Raw genomic sequence first — 15,786 nt, 5'->3', positions numbered from 1 at the left:
TGTTTTTCTCTGATATTTATGATCATTTTATGTCAAATCTGCACAGGAATACATTAAAATTAGACTCTTTAATGGTAATTTCTCTGATTTATTCTAATTTTATTGAATAAACTGAGTGTATTTCTACAGATGGATCCTGGCAGCCTGAGGACAGCAGCTGTCGTTCATCCCGGTGTTTCGGTGTTTCGGTGTTTCAGGCCGACAGACTGAAGCCTCTGCGGCTCCATGATGACCTGAATGCTGATTATTGTGGAGATCGACAAAGGAGACAAGGAAAGGAGGAGATGAACCGTTTCCTGAGAGCGGACTGCAGGGAGCTGTCACCGAAGCACACCGCCTCCTCCTCCTCCTCCTCCTCCTCCTCCTCCTCCTCCTCCTCCTCCTCCTCCTCCTCCTCCTCCTCCTCCTCCTCCTCCTCCATCTCCATCACCTCCTCCTCCTCCTCCAGCGCCGCTGGCTCAGGCGACAGACACGCGGCCCTGCCCTCGCTCCAGACCCGGGGACCTGGCGGCGGCGGGTCGGAGCCGCGGAGATCCGGGCTTAAACGCAGCCGAGCCGGCCGGGAGGGACGAGAGGAACCGGAGGCGGCGGCGGCGGGTGTCGCGGTGCGAGGCGGCGGCGGCGGAGAGCCGATCCTCGGGGTCTCCAAGCAGCAGCAGCAGCAGCAGCAGCAGCAGCAGCGTCGGGAGGCTCAAGGACGCAGCGTCGGAGGAGGAGAAGCTCCGGAGATGATTTCTGCGGTCAGCAGGGACGCGGACGGCGGCGGCGGCGTCTCCGAGGTGACCGCGGCCGCTCCCGCTGCGCCATGCGCCAAAGCCAAGGAGGAGAGGAAGGGGAAGAACGTGATCCGGGGCTGGAAGAGGGACCGGGACAGGGACCGGGACCGGGACCGGGAGAGGGACGCCGCCGCTCCTCCCGCCCGGACCAGGAAGGAGAAGCCCGGGGAAGGCTCGTCTCCTCCTCCCTCCGTCTTCCTGCCCGAGCATCATCTGTGCCGCGACGGCCCCGGTCTGTGCCGCTGCGCCGCCGCGCCGGACTCCAGGCTCCCGGGAGACACCGGCAACGTAAACAATAACAACAATAGCGGCGGTAACGGCGCCGGTAAAGCCGCGCTGGATTGTGGAGTTAAGAGCGGAGCTATTGTTGTCCGGAGGCAGCATGAAGACACACCGGCGGCCAAGAAACACCGAGGAGACAAGGTAGGACACCGGGACAGCTTTTATTGTCTGCAGGCCACAACACACACACATAGACACACGATATACACACTATAACACACTATAACACACTATAACACACACACTATAACACACTAACACACTCTAACACACTAACACATTATAACACACTAACACACTATAACACATTAACACACTATAACACACTAACACATTATAACACACTAACACACTATAACACATTAACACACTATAACACATTAACACACTATAACACACTAACACACATCAACACACTAGCACACATTAACACACTAACACACATTAACACACTATAACACACTAACACACTAGCACACTATAACACACTAACACACTATAACACATTAACACACTATAACACACTAACACATTATAACACACTAACACATTATAACACACTAACACACATCAACACACTAGCACACTATAACACATTAACACACTAGCACACATTAACACACTATGACACACACACTATAACACACTAACACACTCTAACACACTAACACATTATAACACACTAACACATTATAACACACTAACACATTATAACACACTAACACACTATAACACACTAACACATTATAACACACTAACACATTATAACACACTAACACATTATAACACACTAACACATTATAACACACTAACACATTATAACACACTAACACATTATAACACACTAACACATTATAACACACTAACACACTATAACACACTAACACATTATAACACACTAACACACTATAACACACTAACACACTCCAACACACTAACACACACTCTAACACACACACTAACACACACTCTAACACACACACTAACACACACTCTAACACACACTCTAACACACACTCTAACACACACTCTAACACACTCTAACACACACTCTAACACACACTCTAACACACTCTAACACACTCTAACACACACACTAACACACACTCTAACACACACTCTAACACACACTCTAACACACTCTAACACACACTCTAACACACACACTAACACACTCTAACACACACTCTAACACACTCTAACACACACTCTAACACACTCTAACACACTCTAACACACACACTAACACACACACTAACACACTCTAACACACTCTAACACACACACTAACACACACACTAACACACTCTAACACACTCTAACACACACACTAACACACACACTAACACACTCTAACACACACACTAACACACACACTAACACACTCTAACACACTCTAACACACACACTAACACACACACTAACACACTCTAACACACTCTAACACACACTCTAACACACACTCTAACACACACTCTAACACACACTCTAACACACACTCTAACACACTCTAACACACACACTAACACACACACTAACACACTCTAACACACTCTAACACACACTCTAACACACACTCTAACACACACTCTAACACACACTCTAACACACACTCTAACACACTCTAACACACACTCTAACACACACTCTAACACACACTCTAACACACACACTAACACACACTCTAACACACACTCTAACACACACTCTAACACACTCTAACACACTCTAACACACACTCTAACACACACTCTAACAGCCTCTCCAGGCCTCAGGTGCAGCACAAAGAGCAGCAGATGTTCAGATGTTCAGGTTTATTCTATTGTTGCTGCTTTACGTTTTTATTTGTCTTGAGGATGATGATGATGATGATGATGATGATGATGAAGGAGCAGCAGTGTGTCCTCCTCTTCCTCCTCTTCCTCCTCTTCCTCTAACATCCTTTAATTCTGTCTCAGATCAGATTCTCTGTCTATCTTTGTTTCCTGGTTTCATTCAGAGCAGAAATAAAAGCAGCAGAAGAATCATTTTACATCCAAATAATCGTTGATTTTGGGGTTTTGTCCGTATTTTCTGTTTCTCTTTGTTTTTTTTAGAGCTTTTCTGGTCATTTTGAGTCTCTGGTTGTTTTCCATATTTTTGTGCTAATTTGTAGCATAATTTACTTTATTTCAAGCTTTTTTGTGAGTATTTAGCTTTGGGTCGGGTCATTTTCAGTGTCTTTGTGGTTGTATTGCATATCTATGTGTTTATATTAAGTATAGTTTTCATTATTTCGAGCTTCTTTATGGCTATTTAGCTTTTTCCTGCTCATTTTTAGTCTCTTTATGGTCAGTTTACCTGTTTTTGTCCCTGTCTTTGGTATTATTAGTCTCTTTCTGGTCATTTTAAGTTTCTTTGTGGTTGTTTTGTGTATTTCTGTGCTAATTTCTTGTATAATTTACTCAGTTTCATGCATTTTTGTGTTTAGCTTTTTTCTGGTCATATTGAGTCTCTTTGTTGTGCATTTGCGTATATTTGTGCTAATTTTGAGTGTCATTTATGTCATTTTAAGCCTCTAAATGCTTATTTAGCTTTTTTATGGTCATTTTATGTCTCTTTGGGGTCATTTTACCAGTTTTTGTCCCCGTCTTTGGTATTATCAGTCTCTTTGTGGTTGTTTTGTGTAATTTTGTGCAAATTTTTAGCACAATTTACTCCATTTTAAGCATGTAAATGCTTTTATCTGGTCATTTTTAGTCTCTTTGTGGTTGTGTTGTATATTTTTTTCATTTATTAGAGCGTCTTTATGCTTATTTAGCTTTCTGTCGGTCGATTTTTAGTCTCTTTGTGGTTATTTTGGGTCCCTCTGAGGTCATGTGACCAGTTTTTGACACTATTTTGTGTTTCTCTTTGGTATTTTTAGTTTCTTGTTGTTTTTCGGGTGTATTTTTTGGTCATTCTAACTCTCTCAGTGGTTGTTATGTGTATTTTTGTGCTAACTTTGAGCATAATTTACTGAATTTGAAGCATCTGAATGCTTATATAGCTTTCTATCTGGTCATTTTTTGTGTCTTTGTGGTTGTTTGTTGTATTTTTGTTGTCATTTAGAGATGTCTTTCTGGGCATTTAGCTTTTTCCTGCTCATTTTTAGTCTCTTTGTGGTCATTTTACCACTTTTTGTCCCTGTTTTGTGTTTGTCTTTGCTATTGTCAGTCTCTTTGTAGTTGTTTTGTGTATTTTTGTGCTAATTTTTAGTGTAATTTTCTTCATTTTAGGCATGTCAGTGGTTATTTAGCTTTCTGTCTGCTCATCTTTAGCCTCTTTGGTTTTCCTTAGTCTCTGTATGGGTGTTTTATGTCTCTTTATGGTTTATTTGATGCATGTTTCTTGTCATTTAGTGTGTCTTTGGGGTTGTTTAGCCTTTTTTCTGGTTATTTTGTGTCTCTGTGATAAATTTACCAGTTTTTGTCCCTATTTTGTGTTTCTCTCAGGTCTCTTTTCAGTCTGTTTGTGGTTGTTTTGAGTTTCTTTTTTGTCATTTTGTCTTTTTTTGGTCAAATTCTGTTTGTCTTTAGTCATTTTGCATCTTTTTGTGGTTGTTTTGTGCACTTTTGTGCTAATTTTAGCATCATTTATGTAACTTTAAGCATCTAATTGCTTATTTAGCTTTGTATCGGGTCATTTTTAGTCTCTTTGTGGTTGTGTTGCATATTTTTGTGGTCATATTTGGTGTAGTTTTCATCATTTAGAGTAACTTTGTGGTTATTTAGCTTTTTTTCTGATCATTTTCAGTCTCTTTATGGTTCTTTGGTGTATTTTTGTTGACATTTTGATTGTTTTTGTGGCTATTTAGCTTTTTCCTTGGTAATTTTCAGTCTCTTTGTGGTCATTTTGAATCTTTTTGTAGTTGTTGAATATATTTGTGCTAATTTGAGTGACATCTCTGTCATTTTAAGCATCTGAGTGGTTGCAGAGCTTTTTTTCTAATCATATTTAGACTCTGTGGTAATTTGACCAGTTTTTGTCTCTATTTTGTGTTTGTGTTTGGTGTTTTTAGTTTCTTTGTGGTTGTATTGCATATTTTTGTGGCCATATTAAGTGCAGTTTTTTAGTCTCCAGTGTGATTTTGAGTGTTTTTGTTGTGTTTTTTTTTACATTGTTTGGTCATTTCTTCCATCTTTTTGTTGTTGTTTTCACATCTCTGTGATCATTTTGTGTCTGATTTTTGTCTGTATTTTGTGTTTCTCTTTGATTTTTTTAGTCCATGTTGTGGTTTTTGTCCATATTTTGCACTTTTATGTCTCTTTGTTGTCTTTTTTACATCTCTCTGGTCATTTTGTGTCTGATTTAGTCTCTATTCTGTTATTGTCATAGATTTTTTTTCATCTATATTGTGATTTTTGTCGTTGTTTTGCATTTTTTGGTCATTTCTTATGTCTCTGTTGTTGTTTTCGCATCTCTCTGGTTATCTTGCATCTGATGTAGTCTCTATTTTGCGTTTCTCTTTGATTTTTTTTTTAGTCTATGTTGTGATTTTTGTCATTTTTTAGCATTTTTGTAATTTTTAAGTCGCTCTCTATGGTGGTTTTCACATCTCTCTGGTCATTTTGTGTCTGATTTAGTCTCTGTTCTGAGTTTCTTGTTCAATTTTTTTGTCTATGTTGTGATTTTTGTCATTATTTTGTCATTTTTCCGTGTCTTTGTTGTTGTTTTGGCATCTCTTTGGTCATTTTGTGCCTGATTTAATATCTGTTCTGTGTTTCTCTTAGATTCATTAGTCTATGTTGTGATTTTAAGCGTCTATGTGGCCATTTTACATTGTTTTTGATCATTTTTCTGTCTTTCTGTGGTCATTTTCACATCTCTGGTCATTTTCTGTCTGATTTAGTCTCTGTTTCGCCTTTCTGTTTTTTTTTTTTTTTGGTCTACGTTGTGATTTTTGTTGTTTATTTGCATTTTTTATGTCACTTTTCTGTCTCTGTGGTCATTTTCACATCTCTCTGGTCATTTTCTGTCTCATTTAATCTCTATTCTGTTTTTGTCTTGGATTTTTTTAGTCCATGTTGTGATTTTTGTCATTATTTTGCGTTTTTCCATCCCTTTGTTGTTGTTTTTGCATCTCTTTGCTCATTTTGCATCTGATTTAGCCTCTGTTTGGCGTTTCTCTCTGCTGTTTTGCGTCTCTTTGTGCTGGTGGAGGGGAACGAGGACGGAGGAAGATGGAGGAGAGGTGAGCTGAGGTGGGAGAGAGATGTTTGATGGAGAGGGAGGGATTGGATGTGACAGCAGAGGACACGAGCTGAGAGAGTGAGTGAGGCAGATGGAGGACGTCCAGGAGGAGTTCTTTTGTTGTGTTGTTATTATTTCATACATGCAGGATTAGACACAGCGGCGGCAGCAGCTTCCTCCTGCTGCTGGCAGATGCTGCTGACAGGAGGAACGCTGGCCGGATCGGCTGCTTTGTTTATTTGTTGATCTGAAGGATTCCCGGCGAAACGTTTCCAGCCGCCCTGAGACTCCGGTCTTCCCTGTCAGCACCGATCTGGGCAACGCTGTCGGGCTTTTCAGACGCTCCCAAACCCTGAAAACTGGATTATTTTGGAGATTGCGCTTTATTTCAGGCGGCTGTGTTTCCCTCCATTGTGTCTGTTGTGTTGCTTCTTGCTAACTTCTCCACATGCATCAGATTCACAGAAAAGACGAGTTGCACAAAAACACTCTGAGCTCCCTGCAGGATTCAAAAAACCTGATTTTTACATGAATTATTCTGTTTTCAGTCCAACTGAAAGAAAACGCAGAAATTAGACGGCTTGAAGGGACATTTTGCTAATAGTGTTGTAGAAAATCTGCACAATTTATGATTATATATTTAGTTTGAACATGTGCAACAGTCACATCACAGGAAGATCGATAGACATTTTGCACACTGGATTTTTTCAATTATATACTACATTTAAAAAATTTTTGCAAGCAATTACATTTTTTTTGCATTTTTTTGCACAAGTTTTTTCACATCACACAGTTTTAACATGTTTTGTTCATTACATTTCGACATAAAAACATATTGCAAAGTTTTTACATTTTGTAGTTAATGGTAATTTTTTGTAGACTATATTGATATATATTTACAATTTTTACACATTTTTGCACACTAGACTTTTGCACACTATATATATAGTATACTGTATATATATATATATATATATATATATATATATATATATATATATACACACAGTATACTATATATACTATACTATATATATATATATATATATATTTTTTTTTTTTTTTTTACATTATGTTTTTGCATTTTTTTTTAAATTACATAATTTTTGCATTTCATAGTTTATATTTTTTGTAATACTATATACATAAACTATATGTTTTTAAATTGCATTTTTAATTTTTTGCATGCTAGATTTTTTATATTTAGTATTTCTTTTCATTTTTTTTTACACATTTTATACACTGCATTGTTTTTAAATATTTTACCCATTACATTTTTAGTTTTTTATTACATAATTTTTATATTTCAGGTATTTTACACTGTATGTTTACATTACGCTTTTCTTTTTTTTTTAACATTTTAAACAGTATATCTTTTATATTATTTATTTATTTATTTAATTTACATTTTTGCACACAGCATTTGTTTACATGAAACTAGGAGCTGAATTAAAAACAGATTTCTGGGGTCAAACTCTGAATATGCATCATGTTGCACACAACAGCATTTTGTAATTGAAGGAAGCTTTAATTTGTCATTTTTATTGATTGTTTGTAAAATGTCAGAAAATTAAGAGATTTGTCATTTTGTCTGACTGTTAGTCCAAAAATGACAGAAGAACAGAGAGAAGCTGTTTTTATTTGCATAAATAATAACAAATAATTAAGTGATTATTCAAATTAAATCACCACCAATTACAGAAATAACTCTTAGCTGCTTGATTTAAATATTGAAATGTCAAAAACATCTTTAAATCTGTGTTTGAATATTAAATCAAGACCCAGATTTTTACCAAAGTTGAACCAGGAATCATAGAAACCAGGTTTTGGTTTCCTGGAGGGTTTGTTGTGAGGAAATGTTTTTAGGAGATGCTGCTTCTTCTTACTGAAACTGTGAGATGTTTAAACGTTTTGTATTCAGAGCAGAGCTGGTGTTTGTTCGTTTCTACATCTATCTGCTGCTGTTTTCCTGAGATGGCTGAGCGTAGAACCTCCAATGAGGCCGTCTGCTGCTGCTGCAAATAAAATGGATGCAACGTTTGGTTGTGTTTCACTTCTGTTGCTTTAGATTTGGTGGATTTTACAGCTGAGAATTTTTTGAGGCTGTTTTTTACTCTCTAATTTGCAAAAGTGAGATTTATTTCTGTATTTGCACCTGATCTACAGACCTCAAGTCGTTTAGTTTGGCCTCGCCGTTGTGGAGCTGAATTTAGAGATGTTTATTCAGGTGAACGTTTAAAAAGTAGCTCTTATGCAGATCAGGCTGGAAACCAATAGCAATATGTAAAACTGTCAGGGATAATAGTTCCACTTTGAAGCATTAGAGGCATTAAAACACTTGTCTGTGATCTCTGCAGCGTTGAGTTGCGTATTTTATTCCCTCTTGTGATTTGTAGAGGCGGTTGTGAACCCAAAACCTTGATAGACTTCCACAAAAAGTTAGTATGAGCAGCAGCATGTTTAATGATTGTATTCTGACAGGAAGCACCATATTTGTATGATTTCTGAAAATATGTCAACACAAGAACTATTGAGGAGTAAACCTTGGACGATACCACATGTCCGAGGAAAGTCCGGGATCTTCCTCAGACTAATTGGTTAAGTTATCCGCGGTCCTCAGACACCTGCTGCCGTCGGAATCCGACTTCCCCTGAAGGACCTCCCCAGGTGGAGATGGATCCAGATTCGTGAGCAAAGACAACTTTGTGTTTATGATCTTTACCAGTTCAAAGTAATGCCCCTGCCACTTTCCAAAGGCTCACGGACATGGTGGTTGGAAACCTTATGGGATGCACTTGCTTTGTGTACATTGATGCTATAATCATCTATTCCCACTCCTGGAACCAGCATTTCAAAGATGTTCAAGAAGTTGTGGATAGGCTCAGGCCTCACAGTAAATATGAAGAAAAGTTATTTCTTCCATACCTCCCTGACCCTCTTCGAACATGTGGTATCATCCAAGGGCAGCTAACTTGTTTATTCTGAATTTCCTTAGACGATACCACATGTCCAAGATGATCTACGTGTTGGGTGTTGAGTTGTGAAGTTCATACTCAAGTTTTTGGCACACAAATGCAGAAACTCTATTGACTTCTTAAACATCTGCTAGCTTGGAACCGAGTCCACATACGGGCCGGTTAAAAGTTGTAGACTTCTGGCGTATCTTTGGTGGAGGTGTTGGTTGGTCGGAGAGGAGGTTTAAATCTTCCAGGTTTCTGAAATAGTCCACCTCTACAAGTCTGCCTTCAGATTCAATAAACATCCCCTAGTCTGGGTTTAGTTTCCAACCATGTGTCCCCCAACACCTTTCGGCAAGCAATGCACTGACTACTCCAAGAGTTGACGGACTTGATGTTGGGTTTTTGGTCCGATACTGGGGTGGTAAAGTAGGAAGTCTACTAATCTTAAGGTTGTTGGTTCGATCCCTTCACTGGTTTGTGAAAAGATGAACTATGTGTCCGCAGTGGTGTTTATAGATGTGAGCATTGGACGCTTTACTAGTGTGCAACCAGACATGTTGATTGATGTCATCCAAAGATACAGGCTACACCTTCTTATAGCAAACACTGGCTGCACCTGATTGGATGAATGCTTCACTTGTGGACCAACGTGGTCTCCTTAAATTATGAAAATAGTTGACCAAAATAGGTTTCTGAAAATATTTGAGGCGAGAAATAGGACGTGAAGTTGCTGAATCTGTCTTAATTTTACATTTTCACGAGATTCCGGAGGCGTAAAAAAGACTCCACTTCCTGAGAATCCTCAGGAAGAACAACATCAGCCAGAGACTGCTTGTGTTCTTTTACCGCTCCACCATGGAGAGCATCCTCACCTACTGCCTCTGTACATGGTTTGCCAGCTGCACAGTGGCAAACAGGAAAGAACTCCAGAGGGTCACCAAAATGGCTGAGAAGGTCATTGGGTGCCCTCTACCCACACTGGAGGACCTTCATGGCTCCTACTGCCTCAGAAGAGCCAACACCATCCTGAAGGACTCCTACCACCCGGGCCACTTCCTGTTTGAGCTACTGCCATCGGGCAGAGGGTACAGGGCCATCAAAACCTGGACAAATAGACTTAAAAACAGCTTTTTTCCAACAGCTGTAAGAGCCCTAAACAACACTGGTCCGTAATACGTGCAATATATGCAACTGTCACTACCTCGTGCAATATTCAATATTCATCCTGTATATACGAACTACAGTTTTTCTCTGCTCTTATGTAAATACCTCAACCCGTGTTTTAACGGTGCCTTTTTAATTTTAAATCCATCTTGTCATTTTGTGTTTTTGTTTTTATTATTACAAAGCTTTTATATATTTTGTATTTTGCACTGTGTGGCCTGCACCTTACCTTTCGTTGCACTTGTTGCAATGACAATAAAGTGAATCTGAATCTGAGTCAAGTGGCGGTTAGATGTCTTAAAGTAGCCTAAAGCTCAACTTTATGCAAACAAAGAGCTAATGTGGCGCTTCATCTCTGTTTTACTTAAAAAGTCATTAAATGTCACAGAAGTCTTTGTCATGGTGGCTTGTTACTAGTTAAACCCCCATAATGTTCTCTGCAAGGTTACTGACCGCCAACTTAACTTTATTTTACTATTTACTTAATTAAACACGAGTGCTGGTAAAAAGGTTATTAAACATCATGGAAATCTTTGTCATGGTGGCCCGTTTGCTAGTGAAACCCCTACAAGGTTCCTGACCACTGACTAAACTTTATTTTACTTTATTTATTTAGTACAGTCCTTTATCCTCATTTAGTGTTATTTATGCCCATAAATTCACTTCTTTGCATCTTTTTCATTGTTGTATTGACATTAAAATTCTCGTCTGCGTGCCCCAATGAATAAAGTTTAAACTAAGCTGGTTAAATTTAAAACAAACCTTTGTTTCTGCTGGTCTCGATATGGACTGAAGTGACAAATTTCTGGTGATAAATTTTTTTTCAGCTGAACAATATCGGATCGACAGTTTACCACGAACCCTTCTCACAGCTGATTGGATGAACGCTCCGCTCGCTGCGCTGTCGTCACTCTGTTTGCATCTGATTTATTTTTTCTTTCTGCAGAATAAAAAAAGAAAATCACGACAGCTGTTGCAGAAATATCACATTTCCTCTTGGCGAAATCAAACCCAGACCTACGTCCACCTGCTCGTCTCGTCCCCGAGCTGCCGCCGGCTTAAGTTCAGCCTTCAAAACAAACGCCGCTCCTCGTCTCAGCATTTAATTATTATTCCGGAGTCTTTTTCGCCGTGGTTTCCAATTAAGAGACGGTTGTAGAGCTGCTGCACCTTTCGGACGTTAATCTGATTAAAATGAGTTGCTGCGTTTAATTTAAATGGAATCAGGATTGGATTAAACAGTTGCAGCCTGCCGACGAGAACAACTGTGGAATAGTAGCTGTTCAAAGCTGTGAGAGGAAGGAAGATTATAATACAGAACCATATATTAAGTATAATTTACAGAGAGCTGGTTGGCAGGTATAATGTCTGTAATCTCGTCAGGATTGAGCTTCATATTTTAGTCCTCCTCGTCCAGTCATCTGTACTGTTGTGATCTTTAGGACCATCGTGAACCCAAAATCTTGATTCTGGATGAGTTGCAGGGTAAAAGTTCACTTTAGCTGCAGCTTTATCAGCCTAAATGAATTATCAATCAACATAAAAAGCCAGCTTATGCAGCATTTTCTAGTTATTTTCTCCAGCAGCTGCACATATTCTTAGGATTTCTGAAAATATATCAACCAGCAGAAGAACTACTGAGAAATAAAACACAGACAAGTTAGCTTTAAATAAGTCTGACCCATTAGAGACTCCATTAGTTTGGGTCAGACATCAGCCGACACCAACTTGTTTCTGCAAATAGCTTCATCCACATTAAAAGGCTAAAATACATAATTCTCCTCTTACTGGGGAGCAAAGGTGGAATGTTGTGCTATTACTGCTGCACTCAGTGGCAACAGGAACTTTGAATTTCCGATCTCTAGCTTGGAAAAGTCAAAGAAAATGAAACCAGATGTTGTATTTCCAACCTTGATCTCATTCCCCAAAACTGAGCAAAATGCAGACGGATTCTTTGTCATCAGTTACTTCGAAGTTGACATCTTGGATACTAGTTAAACCCAGCCTTCTCCAGTAGGTTGAGCCAGTTCAAAGCTGTGAAAATAGCTAGTGACTGTCTGACAAATGACAAACCTATATCCTATATCCCTATATCCTAAAGATTCACCTTGTTTCCATTGTGCTTGATGCTGCCGTTGAGTCTTGTCAACCCCTAAAAGTCTGGACACCACCTAGTTTTGAAAATAAATGACAAAAATACAAATTGAGACATTTCTTTTGTTGCCTTTCCTGCATTGGTAATGGGCCACCATCCCCAAAAACACCAAGTTAAACACTAGGGATGCCAAAATTAGTTTATTTTATTTAGTATCTGTCAATTCCAAGTCCCATTCTGATACCATTTTTGTCAATGGTACACACTTAAAAAACATTAAAATTATTAGACCAATCCAGTGTATTTGATGGACAACAAGAGAAACATACATTTCTACATCCAAGCGGTTTCTTTAGTGTTACATAGTCAGTAGGGAGCACTGTGGGGGTTTAGCGAGCAACGGGCCACCATGACAAAGACTGCTGTAATGATTAATCAACTTTAACCAGCACTCATGTATTTATAATCATTCAGGATTGTACAAATCCTAGTGGCATATGTAATAGGGCTGCCATAGCAACCCCAATCATGTGTTGATTGACAAAAACAGCAGGACAAATGGATTAGTGTCATTGATTAATCCATTATTGATTGATATGTCAGTTAGCGATTTGGATAGCGGATAGCAGATAAAAATTTGCTTCCTTAGCGTCCTAGCAGAAATTGTTCTCTCCTTTTATGGGATGTGTGATATTTGGGAGGCGTCAAGTGGCGGTTAGCTGCCTCTCATTTGCAAAAAGTAGCCCAAACCTCAACTTTATGCTAATAAAGTTCCCTGATTTCAAACCGGACCAAAATGGCCTCCTTAAATTCCTAACATAATCTGTCTAAATTTTACCTTTACAACAGTTAGTTTAAAAGTTTTTCAGGCATTTTCAGAGGTGTCAAGTGGCAGCCAGATTCCTAAACCTCAACTTTATGCTAACGAGGAGAGTACTTATGTCTGTAAATTCACTTACTTGCATCTTTTTCATTGTTATATTGATGGTGTAATTCTCATCTGTGTGCCCTGATGAATAAAATTTAAACTAAGGTGGTTGAATTTTCGTTTAGGAATGATAGAAGACGTGAACAAAGGATTGGAACTTGGCGTGATGATACCTATGAGTTAAAAAACAATGTCTTGATTGACCTTGATTGTGTTACCTTTACTAAATGCTGACTGTCATTGCCATTGTTGACTAATCTGTAAATAAGTTCATCGTTTAATCGACCTCTGTGGAGATATTTGAATCAGGATCACCGAAGTCTCTATCACAAAGGTTAGAATTTAGCTTTAATAGCAGCAGAAATGATGGAGCTCTTCGCCGACGGGAATCAAAAGCATCTCTGAGACTCCCTCAGCATGACAATAAGGTTCGGTGGAGTTGTTGTGTGAATGACGGCGTGCGCTCCGCCATCACTTCCTGTCCGTCGGTGAAGCTTCCCTGCAGGCGGCACGATGACCCAACAACAAAAATCACATCCTGTCGAGTCCTGATCGCCCCGGTCGATACCCGCTGATTCTTCCGTACGGAGGCGTCTCACGTTGCCGCTTGCTGTGACTCACCCCTTCGCTCACCTGCCGGGTTTTAACAGGTTTGCACAGGCTGGGTTTCCATGGCGACGCCGGCGGTGTTTGGTTTGTCCGAGGGCCGGTTTGTAATTGGGGTGTGACGTCGCATGTAAACAGTTGCTGCAGAGAGGAGGATGTTCATGAACGGTGTCGGTGAACCTTTTAACGCGGTGACAGCTGATTCGTCATGTTTTTGTGTTTTTGTCTCTTTTACCTCCACTGGTGTTTTCCTATGTGCTGGAAATCCACTTCTATACCTCCATTATATAATATATGTTGAATTAATCGTCTCTTTGTTCAGTTGACAGCGACTCCTTCAACTGTCAGCCCTTTGAAAGCCATTTTAATTGACTTTTATTACCAGAATCAGCTTTAATGACCAAGCATGTTCACAATATACAAGGAATTAGGCAGTTGTTGTCACTTTAGGAATAAGGAAAGAGAATAACAAAATATCTGTGGAAAAAATGAACTACATATATAGATATTTACACATCTAGAAAAGAATATATACACATAGTAGTGCAAAATGATGATTGTTCATTGTTCGATCAGCAATAAACTCAAAATAATTGCCTTTTTCTCAACATGGTTTGCAAACTGCTCCTTCAGTTGTATCAACCACTAAGCGGATTAATAATTAACTGGTGAAATATGCCGTTGATTAAGTGTTTAAAGACAGAGAAAGATAAATAACGAAACACTTGATATGACATTGGTGTGGGAATGGTGGTAAAAACCATCCAGGTTTTGTTTTGTCGTTATTTTGCTCCCAGTTTGTCCCAATCAAATACCATTTTCCTACATAATACACAATTTAAGTACATAAAAGTTATTAACATCAAGAAAAAAACTGCATTTCAGCATCCAAGTTGTTCCTTAATGTTCTGTAGGTGCTCAGGAACCTTGTAGGAAAACTCCAGTAGAACACTGAAATGTAGCATTAGAGGGTAAATGTGGTGTTAGAGGGTAAATGTAGTGTTAGAGGGTAAATGTAGCATTAGAGGCTAAATATAGTGTTAGAGAGTAAATGTAGCATTAGAGGGTAAATGTAGTGTTAGAGGATAAATGTAGCGTTAGAGGATAAATGTAGCGTTAGAGGGTAAATGTAGCCTTAGAGGGTAGATGTAGTGTTAGAGGGTAAATGTAGTGTTAGAGGGTAAATGTAGTGTTGAAGGGTAAATGTAGTATTAGAGGGTAAATGTAGCGTTAGAGGGTAAATTTAGCGTTAGAGGGTAAATGTAGCGTTAGAGGGTAAATGTAGTATTAGAGGGTAAATGTAGCCTTGAAGGGTAAATGTAGCCTTGAAGGGTTAATGTAGCATTAGAGGATAAATGTAGTATTAGAGGGTAAATGTAGCCTTGAAGGGTAAATGTAGCATTGAAGGGTTAATGTAACATTAGAGGATAAATGTAGTATTAGAAGGTAAGAGGTTTAACTAGTTAAAGGGCACCATGACAAAGACTCTGGTGGCGTTTAATGACCTCCGAAAAGCACTAATGTGTTGGTGATAAGCCAATCGATGGTGCTCAATTTGTGTTACCAAAAATTGATCATTGATCGATAATACTGCCGGTTATTGACTACGAAAATCACTCATAATTTGCATCCATAACATCCTTCCACAGATTGTATTTTGCCTTTATGACACCTGTGTGACATCAGACGTAAACAAAGTTTTGGACTTCGGTTTGTGGTGATACCAATCAGTCTAACAATATCTTGATCGCAATGTTTTAGATC

At 39.0% G+C, this 15,786-nt stretch overlaps 1 protein-coding gene across 3 annotated transcripts in view; it reads left to right on the top strand.

Moving 5' to 3' along the window:
• The window catches only part of znf608 (zinc finger protein 608), a 90,450-nt gene that overhangs the window by 7,025 nt on the left and 67,639 nt on the right, over positions 1–15,786 (top strand). For 2 of the 3 annotated variants that reach the window (XM_055011449.1, XM_055011450.1), the window contains one exon: positions 130–1,199. In XM_055011449.1, the coding sequence (XP_054867424.1) occupies positions 130–1,199 (1,070 nt within the window). The remainder of the gene's footprint in view (positions 1–129; positions 1,200–15,786) is intronic. The other variant, XM_055011451.1, reaches the window with a different exon arrangement.

Source organism: Amphiprion ocellaris, chromosome 6 (assembly GCF_022539595.1).
Source record: "Amphiprion ocellaris isolate individual 3 ecotype Okinawa chromosome 6, ASM2253959v1, whole genome shotgun sequence".
Taxonomy (NCBI): domain Eukaryota; kingdom Metazoa; phylum Chordata; class Actinopteri; family Pomacentridae; genus Amphiprion; species Amphiprion ocellaris.
Note: the sequence above shows the minus strand (reverse complement) of the source record. Positions and strands in the feature narration are given on the sequence as shown.